This window comes from Anolis sagrei, chromosome 2 (assembly GCF_037176765.1).
Source record: "Anolis sagrei isolate rAnoSag1 chromosome 2, rAnoSag1.mat, whole genome shotgun sequence".
NCBI classification, from domain to species: domain Eukaryota; kingdom Metazoa; phylum Chordata; class Lepidosauria; order Squamata; family Dactyloidae; genus Anolis; species Anolis sagrei.
The window spans coordinates 85296197-85319522 of record NC_090022.1 but is presented as its reverse complement, the minus strand read 5'-3'; the positions used below and the strand labels follow the sequence as shown (position 1 = coordinate 85319522).

Below are 23326 nucleotides of genomic sequence, written 5' to 3'. Positions count from 1 at the left end.
GTTTGAAAGAAAGCTTGAAATCCAGTTCTTGGACCCAACTAGAATAGACTGATTGAATCAATTACTGAATGTACAAATTTGTACAAATTTCATTGTTTCGAGTGGATCTCCTGAAACTAGTTTCTCCAGTATTTTGCCATTCAATTCCATTTTCTGTGCTTTATCCCTTTGTCTGCTTTGGCAGTTGGATTATAAGCAATGTGCAATCTGGATTTGTTAACGAAGTGATACTTTGGTTGTAAATCTGTTCTAATCTAATACCTCAAAAGAACATGTATGTTCCAGGAGGAGTTACAACTCGGTATCTGGTATAGATTGACAGCTTGAAGCCAAAGCTTTGGAACCGTTGAAATGAACATAATCCATTCAAGGCAGAGCAAAACAGTTGATGTGTGTGAGTGGGTGAATTGGAACAGTGCTTCCTCACTATATGACATAGAGGACTGGCGAGTTTTCATCCAACGTGCTAGGATCAGAATCGTATTTGCGCCCATTAGTTGCAAATGTTTTCTTCCTTGTGGACCACCACTTTGAACAGCACTCATCTGAAGGATGAACTAGTGTTCAACTAGGATGTTTTGCCACTTAACTATTTTTCTGCAACACAGTGTTGGAGGCTTCTAGGAATCTGGCAAACTCCTGCATCTTTGATGGTGCCCACTTGCATACAGTTTTAATACTGGCCTTGTTCTTTCTGCAGGCATCCACAGTAACATGATAGTTGAACTCTGTCTTCCTGCTGGTTATGCCCCAATGAAACAAGTTTACCACCATCACAGGCTAGTCTCGTGTGTAATAGGCATGTGGTCATGTTGACTGGAGGAGTCTAGGAGTTACAGTCAGAAAACAGTTCCAAACTCTGGCAATAACTGAGCAGCTGAATCTTCCGAGTAGGTTCTTGTGTTTTTCTTTTTCTTTTGTTATAGTATGCTGATTACAATGAAGCAATGTGTCAGTTTGAAGAGGAATGCACAGATTGTGGTCTTCTGAGCATATATTCTCACCAACTGGGAATGTGTGTTGTAATATATGTATTCTGCTGCCCTTGGAGAAGAAAAACAGTGTATCCATGACTTAAAGTATTAAGCCCCCTTTCCTTAGTTAAAACAACCTTCTTATAGCCTCCCTCTCTTCCCAGTTACCTGCATAGATAGGTAGCATGTCAGTCCATGTCCAACAGTGATAGGGAAGTTTTAGTATTACATTTCCCTGTTGATTTTAACATAACAGTGCCCCATTTGTTGTCCCCTTCATTCAAGGAGATTGAAACCAGAACCAAAAATAAATCCAAATCATTGCTTAGTTGGTTAAGTATTCTTGATGCAATTTAAATGTACTGTTTCTTATTTAATACTAGCTGTACCCGGCCATGCGTTGCTGTGGCCCATTATGGAGAAATGGGAAAGAAAGAAAAGAGGAAGAGCTGGTTTCTAAGCTATCAATACACAACTGAAGTGGCAAAGTTGTTGTTGTTGTTCATTCGTTCAGTCGTCTCTGACTCTTCGTGACCTCATGGACCAGCCCACGCCAGAGCTCCCTGTCGGCCGTCACCACCCCCAGCTCCTTCAAGGTCAGTCCAGTCACTTCAAGGATGCCATCCATCCATCTTGCCCTTGGTCGGCCCCTCTTCCTTTTACCTTCCACTTTCCCCAGCATAATTGTCTTCTCTAGGCTTTGCTGTCTCCTCATGATGTGGTCAAAGTACTTCAACTTTGTCTCTAGTATCCTTCCCTTCAATGAGCAGTTGGGCTTTATATCCTGGAGGATGGACTGGTTGGATCTTCTCGCAGTCCAAGGCACTCTCAGAACTTTCCTCCAACACCACAGCTCAAAAGCATCGATCTTCCTTCGCTCAGCCTTCCCTAAGGTCCAGCTCTCACATCCGTAGGTGACTACAGGGAATACCATGGCTTTGACTATGCGGATCTTTGTTGCCAGTGTGATGTCTCTACTCTTTACTATTTTATCGAGACTGGACATTGCTCTCCTCCCAAGAAGTAAGCGTCTTCTGATTTCCTGGCCACAGTCTGCATCTGCCGTAATCTTTGCACCTAGAAATACAAAATCTGTCACGGCCTTCACATTTTCTCCCTCTATTTTCCAGTTGTCAATCATTCTTGTTGCCATAATCTTGGTTTTTTTGACGTTTAGCTGCAACCCAGCTTTTGCGCTTTCTTCTTTCACCTTGATTAGAAGGCTCCTCAGCTCCTCCTCGCTTTCGGCCATCAGAGTGGTGTCATCTGCATATCTGAGGTTGTTAATGTTTCTTCCAGCAATTTTCACCCCAGCTTTGCATTCATCCAGCCCCGCACATCGCATGATGTGTTCTGCATACAAGTTTAAAAGGTTGGCAAAGTGTCAACCTCATATACGCCCATTTCAGTCTTCTCAAGGCCAAAAGGTTATATGGATATGTGGAAGGGCCCTGGGTTACCTGAGTCCACACTGCCATATAACCCATTTCAAAGATATTATATAGGTATTATTATTATTGTTGTTGTTGTTGTTGTTATAGATGTATAGATATTATTATAGGCATATAGATATTATTATTATTATTATTATTATTATAGACACAAATATTATTATTAAAGGCATAGAGGCATTATTATAGATGTTATTTATTTATTTCGTATCGAAAGCATTGCATAAATTAGTATAAAACCGATAAAAAAATAGAAGGAGCACAGGGCTAAATATCTGTCAAGCAAAAACGGGCAGATGTATGGATATTATTACAGACCGATAGATATTATTATAGGCATATAGATATTATTATTATTATTGTAGATATTATATAGCTATTATTATTATAGATATATACATATTATACATATATAGATATTATTATTATTATAGACATAGATATTATAGTAGGCATATAGGTATTATTATTATAGACGTATGGATATTATTATAGACCTATAGATATTATTATAGCTATATCGACATTATTATTGCAGACATACGGATATTATTATAGACATGTAGATATTATTGTTATAGACATATAGATATCATAGACATATACTATTATTACTATAGAGTTATAGATATTATTATGATATATATATAGTAGATATTACAGCCCATGGTTGCTATAAAGTAAAAATGGATGGCCATCTTTTCAGGCTGCCTTCCTGGACAGCCTTTCCTAACTCACAGAGTGAGCATTTTCTGTTTTTTGTCCTTTCTTTGAATACTGGACTTCATTTCCCAGAATTCCTTCCCATAACTCAATATGGGTGAGCTTTCTGGGAGTTGAAGTATGTAGAGATATGTGTGTGTGCATATAGGTATGTACACACACACACACACACAGAATCCCTCCTGTGTGAATTCCCAGCAACGCAGTGGAGGCACCTCCATGCTACTGACCCAAGTGCGCTGAGTCCCAGGCAGCCAAGAGGGAAGGGAAAGGAAAGGAAAGGGAGGGGAGGGGTGGATTTGGAGGAGGGTGTCCTCTCTCTCTCTCTCTCCCTCCCTCCCTCTGAATCCTTTGGACAGAGAGAGGCGGGGGTAGCAAGAGGGATATACAGGCCACCTTTCCCTCCCTCTCTCAAGCCACCTCTCTCTCAGCTGTTGGTTTTTCCCCCCTCATGCAGGCAGGGGGTGGGTGGGTGTTGATTTAACACATGCTCTGTATAGTCATTTAGCTTTGTGGGGGTTTTAAGTTATTTCCGGTTAATCTTTTGGGGGTTTTTTTGAGTGAAGGACATACATTGTTTTAGTTGGTGTGTTGTGGCCAAATTTGATGTAAATTTGTCCAGTGGTTTTTGAGTTATGTTAATCCCACAAGCGAACATTACGTTTTTTTTATATAGATATCCCTCTCAACTATTTCGCTTCAGGATTCAGCTTGTGCAACTGCTTGTATGAAAGTGCTGTCATATCAAAACGAAGGGCTCTTTCACACTGCACAAGTATGGAGCTATGGTTCCATTTTGACTGCCATGCCTGCATCTTGTAAACTCCTGGAATTTGTTGTCGGCTCAATGTCAATAGAAGGGGCTCTTCGGCGTATAGCCATGGATTCAACCAACTTGAAAATATTGTTTAAAAATCCAAAAAATGAACTTCAGTTTTGCTATTTTGTGTAAGGGATACATTTTTACTATGCCATTGTCCTGTATATAATGAGACTTGAGCATCCTTGGATTTTGGTATCCACATGGTCCTGGGCCAAACCCCAGTAGATATGAAGGGCTCACTGTATTTTGAAAGGGCCCTAGAACAAAAGCCCTGCAAAATGAAATATTACCTTTTGGTTGGACTTATTCTGAAAAGCATATAGTTTTGGAGCTGAACTACAACTGAAGCATCTTTTTTAAGGGGCTAATGAATAAGTTAGGCAGGACTGTGAGAAGATAAAGAAGATAAAGAAGGTTTTGTGGTAAATGTGTGTGTAACCTTGTAGTGGAGCTAGTTACATCAGTGAATAAAGAGCATAAAAGTGAAGAAAGCTAAAGGCAATAAATTGGGCATTAATGATGATTGGGTTTGAAAACAGAAGGCATCTTTTTACCAAAAAGGGTATAGTCCTGAATAAGCTCTGAGCATAAGGTATAAGAAAGTCAGCATAGTGTAGTGGTTTGAGTATTGGACTCGAACTCTGTGAGTCATAATGCCCTTTTAGTCTCAAAGGAAGGTAACGGCAAACTCCCTCTGAACATATCATGCCAGTAAATGCTTTAATTATTTTTATGCATGTATTGGATTTAAACCTTTCTCCGCTTTTTCTCCCAGAATGGAAGATTGTTCTTGGGACTGTGTATGTGCCATTGAAGTTGTATGTTGACTTATGGTGACCCCATGCATTTCCCAGGATTTTCTTCGGCAAGAAGTGCTCAGAAATATTTTAGTCAGTTCCTTTCACTGAAATGGAGTTTATGGCAGGGGTCCTCAAACTATGGCCCGGGGGCCGGATGCGGCCCTCCAAGGTCATTTACCCGGCCCTCGCTCAGGGTCAACCTAAGTCTGAAACAACTTGAAAGCATACAACAACATCAACAATCCTATCTCATCAGCCAAAAGTAGGCCCACACTTCCCATTGAAATACTAATAATTTTATATTTGTTGAAATTGTTCTTCATTTTAATTATTGTATTGTTTTTAAGTGTTTTTTTTTTTTGCACTATAAATAAGATATGTGCACTGTGAATAGGAATTCATTCATGTTTTTTTTCAAATTATAATCCGGCCCTCCAACAGTTTGAGGGACTGTTCAAAAAGTTTGAGGACCCCTGGTTTATGGCACTTGGGTGTTCTTTGGCTGTCTCCCATTCAACTGCTTTGTCTGCTTATCTTCCAAGTTCAGGCAGGATCTGGTACTTTCAGGATATATAGGCCTAGATTCTCTTTAGAATTATCATATATCAGAAATGATATACAATAGGCATACAATAGCAGTAAATAATAATAATAATAATAATAATAATAATAATATTTTATATATATCCCACCACCATCTCCCAGAGGGATTTGGGGCAGCTCATAAAACACTCAAGGTGTGACAAGCAAAATACAACAAGCAAACTGATGGTTATTTTGCTGACTGCTTCGTAATAGAATCAATTTTCCAAGAACTTGCCTTATTCTAAACCAAACCGTCTAGCTCAATATTGTCGGTACAAGGTCTCTGGGGCTTCTTTCAGCCACAACTACCTACAGATGATACCTATTGGGTACAGGGCCATTTGCATGCAGAGTATATCCACTCCCATTTATGTGTGAAGCTTTACCAGGAAATGATGGGGTGGCCTTGCAGTGTTTCTGTTTTCTTAATACTTGAATTTTTTTGACTCATGTATTTCTCTTGTGCCTGATGAAGTCCTTATTGGGGACAAGCTGGAGATGTTTTTGTGTCAGGACCTACCTGCCTAAGTTACTTGACACTATGAATTTTACCAGCGTTGTCTCATGTGGTTGGCCAGATCTTTCCCTTTTGGCATTGCCTGCTGTATTTTGGAGTAGATGTATGCCTTTGCAACCTTCCAGGCCCTCTCTGATAACGTTCCGGTAGTTGGTACCCAAGCTGTGTTTTGGAATGTGGAGCATAATCAACTTAATAGAAAAGACATTTGCTGCTAGTGCTGAGAGGTGTTCTAGTCCATTAATCTTGTACAGTTTGCATGTTCTAAGATGTGTTTTATAGGACTCCATGGGGTGGCATTGGCTTGATCTTGAGGAAATGGAGCATAGCGCGATAGCAGTGTCTGGGCAGAAGGAAATGGTTTGCCACTAATTTCTGTTATGCATGCTGAGCTGAATTTCATTCTGCTCAGTGCTGCTGAACTAGACCATGCATGTCAGGCAGAGCCACAAGACAACCAGACACTAAATAGGAGAGGCTGCCTTAGTAAGAGTCTACATTCTGCAAGTTCTGAGTGAAGCTAATTTTTGCCAGCTTTCCAAAAGAAAATGGATTGCAGTTGTGAGTATTCTTCTCTCTCCTTGTATCTTGTGTAGGAGGTAAAAACAGAAAGGAAATAACTGGCCCTCAAAACCCATCTTGCCACCTTTGTCCGTCTTGGCTATGAGCATGTTTCTGAATTTGGTATTTCAGTGCTGCTTTGTCATTATACACAGTCCTAATGTTTTAAAGTTTCAGTATTTGTAATGTGTTTGTGTGTCAGGTGGGTGAGGAGAATTATATTTCTGCATGACTGACTGTAATTAGTGCACTTTGCATGTAAGATCTAGTTTGACAACACCTAATTTTGCTGACTTGTTTGAAATGTTCATTTGTGCATGGTTGACGTAAAGTCTTCTTTAAAGGTTTGGAAAGTGAATGGTGGGTTTCTTATGCACTAGCCCTTAATTCCATAGTCTTAGTGATCCAACTTAAATACAAATGGATACATTTACCACAGTTTGTATAGTTAGAACTCATTTTCAAAGAGCAAGGCTTAATTAGAATTTTATTTTTGCAAGAAGAACACGAATATGGAAGATACTCTAATTCAGTATAAACAATGAGCCAGAACAAGAAAGGAGAGCCATCAGGGATGTATGCCTCCAAACTGTGATTTCAACTGTGGTCTTTTCAAGTATATTGACTATGCAGGAATTTTTATAGTAGATCAATCTTTGAAGCAATTGAAAACCTATGACTTCATTTGTTTGCTCTATAGAATACCTGGAAATAAAAAATAGTATGTTTGCCTTACTTGCCTTTCTTGGTTGAATTATTTTGAGGATGAGTTTGTACCAAGGGGAGCTGATGTTGGGAAACTCTAATAGAGCCAGTTTTGACCACATCGGCCACTGACTCCTTGCAGAGACCCAAAACATATATTAGATTTGATACACATCTCTGCAATTCTGGCTAAGTGGTGTAGAACTGAGAATGCACTCATAATCTGTAAATTGACCATAGCCTGTCAGACTCAATTGACTGTCATATTCATGATAGCACAAATATACTGTTTGCAATTAAAGTGCTTAGAAAAAATTACATTTTTGTTACCATAGCCTTGTAGTAGTCACACTGATTGGGAAATTATAGGAGCTATAGTTTAGAAAAGTAACACTTCCAATTTTTATGAAATCATGATCTCAATGGAGGTCATTTGACCTGGGAGAGATTGGCTTATGGACTGTCACTTTGAAGAAGATGTGGAAGCTGGTGTCCAAATCCTATTGTCTCAAACTGTGATGCTTCTGTGACTTGTTACTTGAGATGCAAAACGGGATGCATTGTACCTCCTGGTGTCATAGGACCACAGCTCCCACCAGCTTTAACTTACATGGCTAAAGATGAGGGATGATGGGAGTTGAAATCTAATTCTGTCTGGGTAGTCAAAAGTGATTGACAACTGAGTAGTAGCTTGCAGCCAGAGTTGTCTCTTGGTGATTCCTAACATAAGCTTTGGGTTGAACAGAAGTCATCTTAAAAGAGCGATCAGTAGGAATAGCAGTATCTCGCCCCACCCTTGTTTTTCCTTATCTGTAATTAGAGACAAATGCGCAAACTTTTCCTGCCATAACTTTATCCCATCCTGCCTCCCCGTGCATTGACATTAAATCTGTTGGCTGGCAGTTCTCAGTGTGTAGCCATGGGAACTCTTATGTCATTATTGAGAGATTGTGACTTTCCTTCCATGCAGGAAGGATGACTAGTTAAGGCAGAAGGCGGATGGTTGGCGGATATTAATTATTGTAAATGATAGGGATAAAGTAAAAGAAAACCATCTGGCGGTTCCAAGGTGGACACTTTGACGTAATGCTTTATTTTTTCCTCACCTGATGTCCACCTACATTATTATATTTTTATTGGATGGTTTGCTGGGGTCTTCTGTGTATGTGAGGAGTCAACCGAATGGTTAAAGTCAAGTAAGCACTTTGGGAGATTAAAGGGGCGATTTATTCTTGCACTCCCAGCAAAAGAACTTGTTGAAATGTGGCAGTGCTCCTGTCATTCAAAGTGATTGCCTTTTGGGAAACTTCTGATTGACAAAGGAAGGTGCTGATCTTGGTTTAGGAGAACACAATGCCATTCTGGGGGAGAGTCTGCAATGAAATATCTTTCTGGGGAACTTTGAAGTTTTGTCTTTTGTCTGTCCTTGATCCGTTCAAAACATCCTTCTTCACAGATATCTCTTGCAGACACAGGTTGACACTGAAGCCAAAAACTAACTTAAAAAATAATTCCTGATTCTGTAATGTTGTATTTTTTTCCTTGACACACTAATTCTTTTTCAGACAGGGTGCTTATTCTCAAGAAGTGTTCACTAGCATAGTTGCTGCACGTGGTTCAGTTGGGAATCCCAACTGCTATGCAAAAAGCCACCATGTTGGATTGTATTGTGTTTTATTGACCCTTAGTTTACCCAGAATGCTTCCACTTCCTTTATAGCAATGTTTTGTGGAAGGGAAAAGAAGAGTGAGTTAAATAATCTTTGTACTTTAAATGCATGGGGAACTTTATTTCTGTGAGGCTTATTGGGATTTGTTGATGTTACAGGTGGAATGGAACTGAAACTGCAAATCATTCTTCATATATAACCAGATTAGTTTAGATTCTTCAACCCCTTCTAGGTTGCTAATCATGGAATTTCAAGTAGGAATTAATTTTGTTTGTTAGACTTCAGAAACATAACAGTTTTAAGCTGTCAGGCGGGTTTACTCTTAGCTATATGATGAGTTCAATTGATATACTGCTAACATATGCCTGGATCTATTTACATATGTAATTTAAACTTGTAAAGGTAACTGTTACGCTAAACTTAGCATTGTCAAATGAAAAGCTTCTAGACTTTTTCAACTCTGTGTTTCATGAATCCTAATGCAGTTACTTGTCAAAATGGCACAAAACTGTCTCTGTGTGTATGTGCATACAAATTGCCTGTCTTTATGGCAACTTCATAAATTTCATAGGGTTTTATTTGGTAAGGAATACTTAGGTGGTTTGCTGATTCCTTCCTATGAAAAGCTATATTTTTAAGGAAAGAACTGGCAAAGCTACCTTTTGGTATTCCTTGCCTAAGAAAATGGTAGGTAATTTATGGGGTTGCCATAAAGTGATTTCAAGATGTGTGTGTGTGTGCGTGTGTGTGTGCGTGCGTGTGTACACAGCATATAACAGAAAGCCTTTATCTAGTCATAATAGTCTAAGCCACCCCGAGTCCCTTTTGGGAGATGGCATCGGGATATAAATAAAGCTGCTATTATTATTATTATTATTATTATTATTATTATTATTTTAGTCTTGAGACTGGCTTTCTACGCTTTAGTGAGGAGAACAGATGCTTGCTTTACTAATCTGTGAAATTCATAGTAAGAATTTTCATTCATGAAACAGGCATATCAATTCAAAGTAAATAGATTGAGCTTTCAACAGAAAAATATTCAATGAAGTGACCAAAAAGAACGGTTTTATGTTCATAATCTGGATCTTGACCAGATGACTGACAACATTGAGAATTGAAAATTGCAATGATTTTACAAGAATAATAGACCATGAGTATCAGTGAAACACCTTTCTGACCATCCCACAGTTGCTGCCTTCTCAGTTTTAGAATCATAGAATAATAAGAGTTGGAAGAGACCACACTGGGCCATCTAATCCAACCCCCTGCCATGCAGGGAAAGCACAATCCTTCTTTGCTCATTTCTGCTCGCTTTGTATCTCTGCTCTATTGCACAGTTTATGAATGCTGTGGTTGTCGTTGCTCTGATGCCATAGACTATGAGTGTCATAGGCTTAGTTGCTCTGCCAAACTGGGCTATCATGAGCAGGCCAACTCAAGCAACAGGGAGGCATGTCATGTCACCAGAAATGTTAGTCTGGGTTCCAAAAAGTCAAGTGTCCTTCTAATCCTTCCAAAAATGGCTATTTTTCAAAGGATTTTGTTTAAGCCCTTGCAGGTTACGTATTAGCCAAGCAGTTTCATAGTCTAGTACTTCAAAGTTCAGATGGCTACTTAACACAGGAGAGTTACCATTATGACAAAAGATTTATATAAGTAGTATGCTCTCTATGACAAGGATGGACAACTTCAAACCCCAAATATGATGTTGAGCTGCAAATGTCATCATTCTTCACATTAGCTATAGTGGCCAGCTGTCATGAGAGTTGCAGCTCAACAGAATCTGGAAGATCATGAGTTTCTCACTCCCTAATTTAAGACCTCAGACATTTCTGAGCCATTTGGACCATTCTATATGAAGAGAAAATCCATTATTTATCTCCCATCTATTACCATCACACAAAATCTGGCTGCTAGTGTTGTTCCTTTCAATCTTGGAAGAGGAAGAAAAGGAAGATCTGAGTAAGCTGCTGTCAAGAGGCAATATGAAAATCTGTAGGACAAATCAGTCTCAAATCAATTGTGCTAGCTCTCTTGTTGGATGGAGTTTCTGGGCTGGGAACCTTGATTTTGGGAGGCCTGAATACTCTAAAGACACCAGTAGCCATTGATCTTGAAGCTAAGCAAGTTATTTGGGGGGAGACTAAGACTAAGACACTAAGCTAAGCAAGGTATTTGGTGGTGTGGTTGGCTTTATTTCAGAGGAGGGAACTGACAAAGTCACCGCCTAGTATTCCTTGCCTGAGAAAAGTCTGTGAAATTCATGGGGTTCCATAAGCCAAAAAAAGGAGGATGGTATAAGAAAAACTCATCCCTGGGTGCATTTTGGGAGAAGCTTTAATGTGTCCTCTAAAAGTTTAAATGTTTTGTTTAATAACACAAAGGTTATATGATCTACCTGTTCATTTCACAAGTTAATATTACTAGCTTTGAATACAAAGTTTTGTGATGCAGGATCCTGTCCTTATTCTTTTCATGTTATTTTCCCCTCAAATATCACATTTTCTATTAAAGAAGTAATATCCTTGAACACATGCATTTCATTAACTCAGGCTTAGTTGCATTTTCCCACCAACAACCTGGGCAAAGAAAAAATGGAATGGAAAGATAGAGAATGAATTTTAAGCATGAAGTTTTACTGTGACCCTGACAATAAACACATGTTATCCTACACCACTCTTTGAATTAGATTTGTGATATGTCCTGTCCTGCATTATCACCTTGCTTCAGGTAGGGATGAGAATGACTGAATTAAGACAAATATAATCTAGGATACTTGCCAGTTGGTTTACTTTAATCCTACTGCCCCTGCTTTTTAAAAAAGTCGAGTTGGCATCCTCCTGCTTTGAGCTTGCAGCATCTCGTGTTTCAGCCCCTTTAGGGACTGTAAACTCGATTCCTCTGCTGCTCAGAGGGAAGAAGAAGCAAACTGTCCCCTACATCATTTGTAAATGTGTTAAAGTGCTGAAAGGCAGGCAGAGGATATAGCCCCCACACTGCCAAAAGCCTCAGATCTGTGATTTATTAAGGCACCCCAGGGCTTGTTGCAGATGGGAGGTTCTCTGTTATGGCCTTTGCTGAAATTGCTGGTGATTCATGCTGGAGACTATTAATATCTTTGTTCCACCTGCTAAGGTGGCAAAGTCGAAAGCAGCGGGCCATTGGCCGCTGCTCTGCTTCAGTCCAGAGGGCTCTGCTGCTGACCTAGATGTCTGTCCTTCCAGCTGTCACCGGGCAGCCCTCTGAACACAGCAGAGCCAGGCTCCAAAACAAAGGCACAGAAGAACATTTTGGAGTAGGGGTGAGAAGTAATGAGAGAACGGTGTTTTGCAACATGTATGGAACTGAACTATAACAGGAGGACCCTGTTCATAGATTATGCAGTCACTACACATTCAAATAAGGCATATTGAGCAATAACGGGTGCTTCTGTGTGTGCTTTAATGTAACTGAAGGAAATACAGTCATAATCATCATAATAAAAATGGAGCCAGGATGGAAGACCTTGAGTTGAATATCAAGGGTCAATGTGTGACTCACTCCCCCAGAGTTTACTGTATTCCAGGCCAGTTGCTTTCCAGATAAACAGATGGCCTTTGCTGTTCTTGCTAGGCATGTGCGGGTGTTTACAGATCTCTCTGCTCTTTCTGTGGTGGGGAAGAAATTCTGACTTTACCCTCATGATCTTCAGCCAGAGTTTCTTCTGTACTCTTTGCCAACTTGGGCATGAGTACCACCTTCTGTTTTCATTGCACATTAGCAACATTTTCTGGAGGTATACATGAATTATGTATGAGCTTCGTACCAAGCCACTATTGCTGGTATCCTTTCTGTCTCTCCATAGAGGCAAGGAAGTCAACCCCGGTTGGACCTGCTGCCTGTAAAGTAGTGGTCATTGGGGTACATGTGTGCTTGTCATAGTGCTTTATTTTTTTACTTAGAACGTTTATGCCATTTATTTATTTACTTACTTACTATATTTATGCCCTGACCTTCTCACCCTGAAGGGGACTCAGAGCGACTTACAAGTAGGCAACAATTCAATGCCCCCTAAAACAGATGTTGTTTATTCATTCAGTCGCTTCCAACTCCTTGTGACCTCATGAACCAGCCCATGCCAGAGCTCCCTGTCAGCCATTGCCACCCCCAGCTCCTTTCAGGTCAAGCCAGTCACTTCAAAGATAACATCCATCCATCTTGCCTTTGGTCGGCCCCTCTTTCTTTTTCCTTCCATTTCCCCCAGCATCATTGTCTTCTCTAAGCTTTCCTTTCTTCTCATGATGTGGCCAAAGTACTTCATCTTTGCCTCTGATATCCTTCCCTCCAATGAGAAGTCGGGCTTTATTTCCTGAAGTATGGACTGGTTGGATCTTCTGGTGGTCCAAGGCACTCTCAGAATTTTTTTTCAACACCACAGTTCAAAAGCGTCTATCTTCCTTTGCTCAGCCTTCCTTACGGTCCAGCTCTTGCAGCCATAGGTAACTATGGGGAATACCATTGCTTTAACTACGCGGATCTTCGTTGCCAATGTGATGTCTCTACTCTTCTCTATTTTATTGAGATGGATCAATGGTCTCTTCCCAAGAAGGAAACAGCTTCTGATTTTCTGGCTGCAGTCTGCATCTGCAGCCATCTTTGCACCTAGAAATACAAAGTCTGTCACTGCCTCAACGTTTTCTCCCTCTATTTGCCAGTTATCAATCAGTTTGGTTGCCATCATCTTGAGTTTTTTAATATTTAATTGCAACCCAGCTTTTGCACTTTCTTCTTTCACCTTGATTAGAAGGCTCCTCAGTTTCTCCTCGCTTTCAGCCATCAAAGTGGTATCATCTGCATATCTAAAGTTAATGTTTCTTCCAGCAATTTTAGCCCCAGCCTTGGCTTTGAAACAGACATACCAATAATATAAACATACACATTAAAAGCCATAAAGTTAAAAAGCATCTAAACATTGAAACCAATTATTAAAATTACACAATCCAAAATCATAGTCCAGGAGCCATTCCAGTTGTAATTGCACTTATTCCATATTCACATTGCACTGAAATTACTGTTTGAAGGCTTGGTCACACAGCCACTTTATTACTTTCTTTCTAAAGGTCAGGAGGGAGGGGACTGATCTGATTTCACTGTGAAGGGAGTTCCACAGCCGAGGGGCTACCACTGCGAAGGTCCTGTCTCTCGTCCCCACCAGTTGCGCCTGCGAAGAAAGTGGAACCAAGAGCAGGGCCTCCCCAGAAAAATGTTAACCTCCAAGGTGGTTCATAGAGGGAGATACATTCAGACAGGTGAGCTTGTGAGTCAGCTCCTGGCACCATCTTCGTTACTCTGCTGTCCAAACAAGACAAAATAAAAAGCCTTATGGCCAGACTGAACTGAGGCTATCATACTTTGAACATATCTTGAAACAAAATGACTCATTGGAAAAGACAGTAATGCTTGGCAAATGATTTTGCAAGATCTCAGCAGCACTGTTAATAGCACTGTCACTTTGTGTATGTCTATCTTTCATAAGGTTGCCATACGTTAAATTAGACTGGGCAGCTTATAACAACACCAACATTTCTGGCACAGTGTATAGGAGTGTTCTGAAAGCGGTGCATGTGATATTGATGTAGAAGCACAATGCATATGTATCGGAGGAGGTGTGGCAGGACTCTATACAATATCTCAGGAATTTGAAATAATATGCCCTTTGTGGACTGATTTGTGAAGGCAAGTTTGCATAATAGTGACTATTCTTTCCTCTCCCCCCGCCCCACTAAAGAAATTATACAGCCGAGCAAACGAAAAATGCCATTCTAATGTTTGAATAGTTGGATGCAAGTCTAAACATGCCAGGATAGTGCTTGGGATGCTCTGCCAAATGCTTGTCTCCGGCTTGCATCTGAACATTGAGGCTCCAGCTGCAGATGTTTTTAATTTCCAGGTGCTTCTTCAAGATTATTTTGAAAAGATGAGTAGGAGGGAAATTGTGGAGCTATTGAACCAGAATTTAGGGGTCAAATGAAATCAGACAATTAAATACATCTTTGAATTTAATGAATGTGCAGGCTTTAAAAAATGAAAATAGAACCAGGAAGGATGTGTATGTGAAGGGATGGTGGTGATAATGATCAGGCATGAAGGGGGAATTCATCAGTCCTTCCCCTGCTGTGGTTCTGAGGAAAATGTTTTCTCTGATGTTGCTGTTAGTAATGGGAAGAAATCCCTAACAGGCAAATGCCAGCTTCAGAGGAGGGATTATCCTTAGGACTGTGGCATGGAAGGAAAAGATAAGTTCTCCTTCCACATCTACAGCAGTCCTAATAATTAGAAATGTAGGCAGCTGCCTCTGTACTGAATGAGACTTATCAAGTATTGTTAACTGTGACTGGTAGCAGTTCCCCAAGTGTACAGGCCAGGGAAAATGCGTTGAAACTGGAATTGTCTCCATCCAAGGATACTGACCAGCGCTCGCTCCCTTCTCTAATTAAGTCCCATCAGAGGCCTGTTTAGCATCATTCTTCATTTGGCTGCATGTAGTAACAATTGACAATTCACTGTATCTTTGAAGATCAGCGTTAGTTTTTAAAAAAATATGCCTACAGAACTTTGTATAAGCATTATGCCTCTCAACCTATGAACCACCAAAACTATTGGTAAGCTTTAGGGTACTGGCATGCAAAATCACCCTGAAAGTTACTCCAGGAGCTGGAATGCACAGTTATGTCTCTGGAAAAGGGAATAATGTGCTAAGAAAAATGTGAAATCATCTTGAGTCTGTTGGTGAGCAGTTTACAGTGGTCCCTTGCTCCTTTGTGGTCCACTTATTGCGAACTTGCTGTTTTTTGTTTTTTTTAAAAAGAATTTGGCCCTCCATACCTTTCTCATCCTACTCCTCTTCGCCGCCTGGGGCCTCTTGCTGCTGCTTGGGCCCCATGCGGCGCCGCAGCAAGAGGCCCCAGGCAGCAAAGAGGAGGAGGATGAGGAAGGTAAGGAGGGCGAGGGTGGAAGAAGAGCCATTCCCTCACCCTCCTTACATACCTCTTTCTCCTCCTCATCGCTGCATGAAGCCTCTTGCTATCGCTTGGGGCCCACAACTGAGGAGGCATCACAGGGCCCAAGTGGTGGCAAGAGGCCCCAGGCGGCAATGAGGAGGAGGAAGAAGAAGGTAAGGAGGGTGAGAAGGGAAGGTGAGGGGTGTCCCTACATCATGGAATTTCACTTATTGCGGGTGGTCCAGGAACGTAACACCCGCAATAAGTGAGGGATCACTGTATGTTGATCCCATGCTTTGTTAAATGCTTGTCTCTTGCTTGCATCTGAACATTGATGCTCATCCCATGAACATATCAGGATGCACACAAGATTAAAAAACCCTAAAATCCCCTTGATGTGCCTGTAATATTAAATATATTGGCTATTTCAGGATCTTTTTGCATGACTGATAAACTGCAGCAATCTCTTCTTGTTTCGACCTGCAATTTGCTTTCATTGAAGCTAGTTGCAATACTCATCTTTTATTTCAAATAAATGGAGGAAACAACTCTATGAGACTGTTTGTTTCACTTCCGTGCCTCTTGCTGAGGTTGCCCAGCATTGAAGGGGGCTCACATGTTACAGGTGAAAGGTGACTGGGATCATTGGTAGCTGTTTGAATTGGGATGCTTTCCTTTCTTGAGTTGTAGTTTCTTGGAGTGGCTTTTTCCAATGAGCATAAGCAAAATGGTTTTTATTTTGTAGGTTAGAGCTCAGCAACAGGCCCCTCTGGCCGTTTCTAAGTGTACAAAGAAAAAGCAGTATTCTTATAGTCCTCGGCACTGTCAAACTATAAAGTATTTAAAGGCTTCTCATGGTGTGTTGGCAAGTGATTGACGCTAAGCTGAAGCAGGTGCAGAGAGCGTGGCGGCTTCCTCTGAGTTGGGCATAGGGGGGGGGGGGGAGGACACCACTAGACTTGGAAAACAAACTGCTGCCCCTCCCTCTGCCCATTGGCTGTGCAGACTTTTGGATTACATGGCAGCTGGTCCTTTGACTGGTACACCAAAGATGGAGCTGACAGGGTTGGGGCCTGCAAACCTACACCTCCAGTTTTGTGTAATTCAAGCTGAATTGCAGAGAGGAAAGCTGGTCTGTAGTGCACTATCTGTCTTCTGCAGACTAAGGGCCTCAGGAGGATCTAGTGAGCTATATTTGCATATATTAAGTCCATGCATGTAAGTATATGCGCGCGCGTGCACACACACACAAACAAACAGCTACTTTGAATTTCCTTAGTCCTTTCCTCAACTCTTGTGCCACTTATGTGAACCGGCAAAGCACTGGTAATCATTTCTGTTCTAAAGCTGGAAGGATTGAAAGAGCCATTTAGCTGAGTGCCCTGCCCACCCACTCACTTTTGCATTTCTCTCCCAATAATCAGCTTGACAGAGTCTAGATCCTGCTGTTCCCCAAGGCGAAAACAAGTCCCACTGCCTTGGCTCATGTGAAGCAGGAAAAAAGACTGGAGAAACTCCTGAACATGTACAAAGAAAACTGTCCTACTGCTTCATGGTACTTTCTTATTCGAGCAATTGTTCACAAATTCTGGGGAGGGGGATGTAAATGAGGTGACTCTGTGGAAATCAAGGTCATCGTTAGGAGGCCAGTCTCCCTGGAGTGGCTTTCTTATACCTTGTTGTTTGTCTTTCTTTGCAGAACAGACCTGCGGATTTCAGGCCGGGGAAATCGCCATGCGTCCCTTCCTGATGATAAATGTTCCAGAAGCTCAAGGCTGCCAAATCTCCATCTCGATGAAACAGTGATGATGGGAAGCTGTTTACATTTTTACCTTGGAAAGGAACTCTGAATGGATTTGCCATGGTGACATGAAAAAAGCTCAGGATGGATAATGGACTGTCAGAGGGGCGATCCCACGCCCATGATCCCTCTTGGTGAAATTAGCCTTCCTTTCTTGAGTCAGGATCTGGAGGGAGGAAGGGGGGGCAGGGTGGTGGGTGGGGAGGGGGACACAACCTGAACACTCTCCCAAAGCAAGGATGACTCTGGTCAGGCTCCGGAGGAGTTTCCGGCAGGTGTCTCCTCAGGTGGTGCTCTTTGTGCTGTTTGCTTTCTGCTTGCTCAGTGTTTTTGTCTCAGCCTACTATTTATATGGGTGGAAGCGAGGGCTAGAGCCCTCAGGGGACATCCCAAGCCCAGACTGTGATGAGCCGAAGGTTGCCCCTTCGCGCCTCCTCCCGTTAAAGCCCATCAAAGTGGTGGATTCCTCCCGCACAGACCCTTTGGTCCTTGTGTTTGTGGAAAGCTTGTACTCTCAGCTGGGTCAGGAGATCGTGGCTATCTTGGAATCCAGTCATTTCAAATACCTGACGGAGATTGCTCCAGGGAAAGGGGACATGCCCACACTGACCGACAAGGACCGAGGACGTTTTGCACTGATCATCTACGAGAACATCCTGAAGTATGTGAACCTGGATGCCTGGAACCGGGAGCTCTTGGACAAGTACTGTGTTGAGTATGGCGTAGGAATCATTGGCTTTTTTAAGGTAATGGTTTTGTGCTTGGGGGACAGCTGAATTAGCCCAATTTATGTGGGCAAGGTTTGTGCAACAAGAACTAGGAAAAAGTATTTTGAGAAAATTGTCATTCAGAACAATGAGTTTCCAAACTGTACTCTGCTCTTCATGGATGCAAGTGTGATCTGGGCCACTTGTATAGCAGAATGACTTGATAGAAGAGGATCTGCATCCTTCCAGTCTTTGTTAGAAACAGGGGGTTGGGTTAGATGGCTCTTACCACTCCATTCAACTCTAATAATCTATATAGTTTTTGAAATGAATGGAGGTTCTCTTATGTGTTAAGCATAGAATGTGGAACACTTCCCCACTTGTTATCCCCTCTCTTTTGTGCTATGCTTTTTTTCCAGTGGGTAGAGGAATATTCAGAAGGCTTTACCCACCTGTAGTCAAATGTAATATCCCACTAGTTTTGTAATTTCATTCCTTATTTTGACATTTTAGAAAATCTAGCCTGTCTTTAAGAAAATGGGTGGAAGGCATATAAGAAGGGTAGAAGTGACCAGATTCATTGTGCATGGAGATAGATGCTTTATGAAGGCTCTCGTGCTTGAAGGACTGGGAGCGCAGGAAGATTTGCAGCATGCAAAGTGCCAGCCTTTCTTGGACAACTCCTTCTAGCCACTGCTTGCTGTTGAGTGGCTTGATACCTTGCCAGCCAAGCCTGATAAGTAAAAGTGCTCTGCCTTTTAACTGGTGCCAGGAGCGGATTTACACATCTGTGTCTTTTGAGTCAAGGCTGTGCTGCCATCACTGAGTCGATGACAGTACCAAGATAACAATAGTGGTCCTTTTGGGGGCTGGTTAATGGATAAAGAGAACAGCTTGTATGAGGAATTTGGGAGGCTTCATAACAACTTTCTTGAACCATCATGACTTCACAGGGCTATCTTGCTTCAGACTGTTGCTTCCCTTAGTTGATTCCTCTGGGTTTCAATTTAAAGATGGCAGGCAGGAGGATGCATGGAAAAATATTTTTCTCTCCTATATAGCTCAAACAGAGGTAATTGATGTGGTGCTTTCCAAAGCTGTGCTGCATTTCTTGTTTTGAAATGATATGCTTGAAAGCTTAAGAACCCAGGGCAGAAAGAAGGTATGCTAAATGTGGCATTATTCCAAAACCTGAAGCCATCCTGCAGTTTTGAAAGACAACATTCAGATTTGCTTCTTTGGCTTGTGCCTATGAGGGTTTATTTTGGTTAATGGATGAGATAAAATTTTAAAGTGTCAATATAAAACTTCTGCCTTGCTTCCTTAGGTTTCAGCCTATTTATGCAATTAGATATTTGAGAGATTCAAAGGCAAGGTATCAGTAGTATGTATATGCTGTATAGGTGTAGGTGTGGATGCAATATGTTGTTGCTGATCACATGAAGTAGTTCGGCACATTGTTCATTACTTAAAGTTGTTTGTGGGTTTCAGGGTTCATAGATCTCCCCTGTTGGAAAGTCTGTAGACCACACAATATGCCTGTTGCAATAATTAAGAAGTCTCTGTTTATGATCCTTCTTTTCTGTGGCATAAATGGAGGAAGCCTAGATGTGTAAGTGTCACCATTAGGATCCAGGCTCCAGAGTTTGTGTTAAGGAGAGCTCCCTACAGAACAAACATGCCACCGAGGCTGCTAATCTGAACAATTTGGTGCAGTCGTTTCAGAAAGTGCCAGAGAACTGCAAAAAATTTCGCTTGACTGACTATCTGTATATGATAACTATATAAGACGCTCTCTTCCATTCCCTGCATTAAGTCCTTTAGGATTTCAATTTGATTTAAGCAAACATATTTTCACACCCACCATGAGCCCATGAGACACAGGGTGTTTTTGCAGCTGGATATACCACCTACCACTTCTTTCTAATTTAGCTTTTTTGGAAGTGGAGTTAGACTTAGGAGTGAGCGAGAAACATGAGGGAAAGAGGAGGAAGCCAAAAAGAGAAAACCATTAAGCAACTGCCTTAATATCTCATATGATGATTTAGATTGGGAATGAGTAATTTGTGCCCCCCACCCCCATACCCAAATTTTTGGCTGCAACCCTCAACATCCCTCATTGACTCAGCTACTGGGCCAGTGGGAAATGTCTCCCACTTCTCATTAGTAGTCAGCATCTTTTATTTTGCAACAACTACAGCATCAATGTCTTAAAGACCAGCTGTACAAATTGAAAAATATCTATTGTAACAAGATTAGCCACGGCCAAAGCAAAAATCTACTAGACTGATATAGCATTCAAGTCCAAAGAACCCTTAAAAACGTGAAGTTTTCCAGGCAGAGGAAGAACAGCAAATATGCTTTCATATGCTTAGTGATGCTTTCAAACCTGGGTGTTTTACTTAAGATGGGGGATAGTTACCTATAAAGTTTTGAGTTGGCTTTTTCCTGTAGTCTGACAGTGGGCACCTCTCACCTTTTGGATTTCCCCCTCTACAGCTCCCTTCAGTTACAGTTTAGAAAGCTAATGATAAGGGATTAGGGGAGTTGTAGTGCAAAACCATCTGGAAAACCATCATACTCAGCCAGTTTTAATCACAAATTTTAAACTTGTGTCATATGTTTAATCTTTGTTCTGTGTATTTTAATATGTAATTTGTAAAAATATTTTTAATATGTGTACTTTCTAGAATGTTTTAGATGATTACCATAAATACTCAAGTATAACCCGAATATAAGCCCACGCACCTAATTTTACTACAAAAAACTGGGAAAACTTATTGACTTGAGTATAAAGCCGAGGGTGGGAAATGTAGCAGCTACTGGTAAATTTCAAAATAAAAATAGATACCAATAAAATTACATTAATTGAGGCATCAGTAGATTAACTGTTTTTTAATATTTACCGTATTTCAAAGAAAAACCGTAAAATAGCCCTGTAAGTGGAAAACTAGGGTCAACAAAAACAATATGATTTCAACAATAACTTAATAATAATAATAATAATAATAATGAAAATTTCATTTGTGTCTCACCCTATCTCCCCAAGGGCTGGCTTCCAACATAGTAACAGGCAAATATTCAATGCCTATATAAACAAAGCAGAGCTAGATATAGATCTATAATTACATATACTAATTTCACATACACATTTTCCCTGAAATGTTTGCAAATCCTCTCTCTCTATATGTGCATTTCCCCTGCAATATTTGCAAGCCCTATATATCTATGTTCATGTAGACATGTAGACATATTTGCATGTGCATTTCCCCCTTGTAATATTTGCAAGCGCTATATATCTATATTCATATATAGCATTTTTGACCAGGGACCACTCTCCAACATTAGTACCAAAAGGGTTATGAATCGGTTTTTGGTCAACTTTAGATTCAGTTTGGGGGTGCTCAGAAAATTGTATTGGATAGACCACAACAGCTCTAGTTTCTGATACAGAACATATGCTATGGTCAGCGACAGGGAACGAGTGGCAGGCAGTGCAAAAGGAGCATAAATAAAATAAATAAAATAAACAAAGAGGAAGAAGGTTTGGGGACCGGATTTTTGTTCTCATGGCCCACTGGTGGTCCACGGCCCACAGGTTAAGAACCACTGCTCTATATGTAGATCATTATATCTATATAGGATTTGCAAAGATTTGTGAACATGTGAGAGGAAAATTCATATGTAAATATATACATACACACACACATACATACATATACACACACACACACAGAGATATACAGATATAAAGCTACCTCTATATATTTATCAATATCTATATATAGGATATGCAAACATGTGAGGGGAAAATTAAAACATAGCACAATGTATACATATAGATACTCTGGTTTTATTTATATCTCACTATTTTCCTGCTTCTTGGCAGGGGGTTGGACTGAATGGCCCATGAGGTCTCTTCCAACTCTATGATTCTATTTATCATATGGTTTAAGAGTGGTGTACATATAAAACAGCAAACAATTCAGGACTGAAACAATCAAATAGCTTAAATGGGATAAAACATATTAAACATGACACCAAGTTAAAGCAGCTTAAATGCCTGCCACAATTAAAGCCATGTATATTCAAAGTAAATTAAACCCCAAAGGCTCTGCTTTGGTCCTTGTTTCATGGCCTATTGTTCCAGAAACTTTGTCTACAAAGACTATTGGTCTTTGTAGACAAACTTTGTTCTCCTTTAATGTTTCATTGCTGATGTGTCCCTTGAAAACCGGAGCGCCACGTTGTTCTAGTTGCTTAATCTCTTTGACTTTGCCCTTCTTTTCACTTCTCCTTGCTTTAATGGGTGCCTGATAAATCCCTGCCTAACCATTTTGTGTGATCTCCCAACAGGCCAATGAGAACAGCCTGCTGAGTGCTCAACTGAAGGGCTTCCCCCTCTTCCTCCACTCCAACCTTGCGCTTAAGGACTGCAGCATCAATCCCAAATCACCACTCCTGTACATCACGCGGCCCAGCGAGGTGGAGAAGGGGCTCCTTCCAGGGGAGGACTGGACAGTCTTTCAATCAAACCATTCCACCTATGAACCAGTTCTCCTGGCTAAAACTAAGTCTGCTGAGTCCATCCCACACATGAGCATCGATGCTGCACTCCATACCACTGTGGTACAGGACCTGGGCCTTCATGATGGCATCCAGAGAGTCCTTTTTGGCAACAACCTCAACTTTTGGCTTCACAAACTGGTTTTTGTGGACGCGGTCTCTTTCCTCACTGGCAAGAGGCTTTCCCTCCCACTGGACCGTTACATCTTAGTAGACATTGATGATATCTTTGTGGGCAAGGAGGGTACGCGAATGAAGGTGGACGATGTAAAGGTAATCAGACTTATAGTCAGGTATTACACTTTGAATCCATTGTATATCTGGGGCCTCATGATCTATGGATCCTTTCTTTGGACAGAAATACATGTGAGGAACTTTTGGTTGCTCAAATGTTTTGGGCATTTGACTCCCATTTACTGGTGGTTCTCCATTGTAAAATGCAATCCTTTGAGTTCTTTCTC

At 41.0% G+C, this 23326-nt stretch overlaps 1 protein-coding gene across 2 annotated transcripts in view; it reads left to right on the top strand.

Annotated features, from left to right (window-relative positions):
• Positions 1-23326, top strand: part of NDST1 (N-deacetylase and N-sulfotransferase 1) — a 111615-nt gene that overhangs the window by 47887 nt on the left and 40402 nt on the right. The window contains exons 1-3 of one of the 2 annotated variants that reach the window (XM_060765451.2): positions 17225-17346; positions 17491-18338; positions 22656-23138. In XM_060765451.2, coding sequence (XP_060621434.1) covers positions 17832-18338; positions 22656-23138 — 990 coding nt within the window. In that variant the 5' untranslated portion in view covers positions 17225-17346; positions 17491-17831. Of the gene's footprint in view, positions 1-17224; positions 17347-17490; positions 18339-22655; positions 23139-23326 lie in introns of those variants that run through there. The other variant, XM_060765450.2, reaches the window with a different exon arrangement.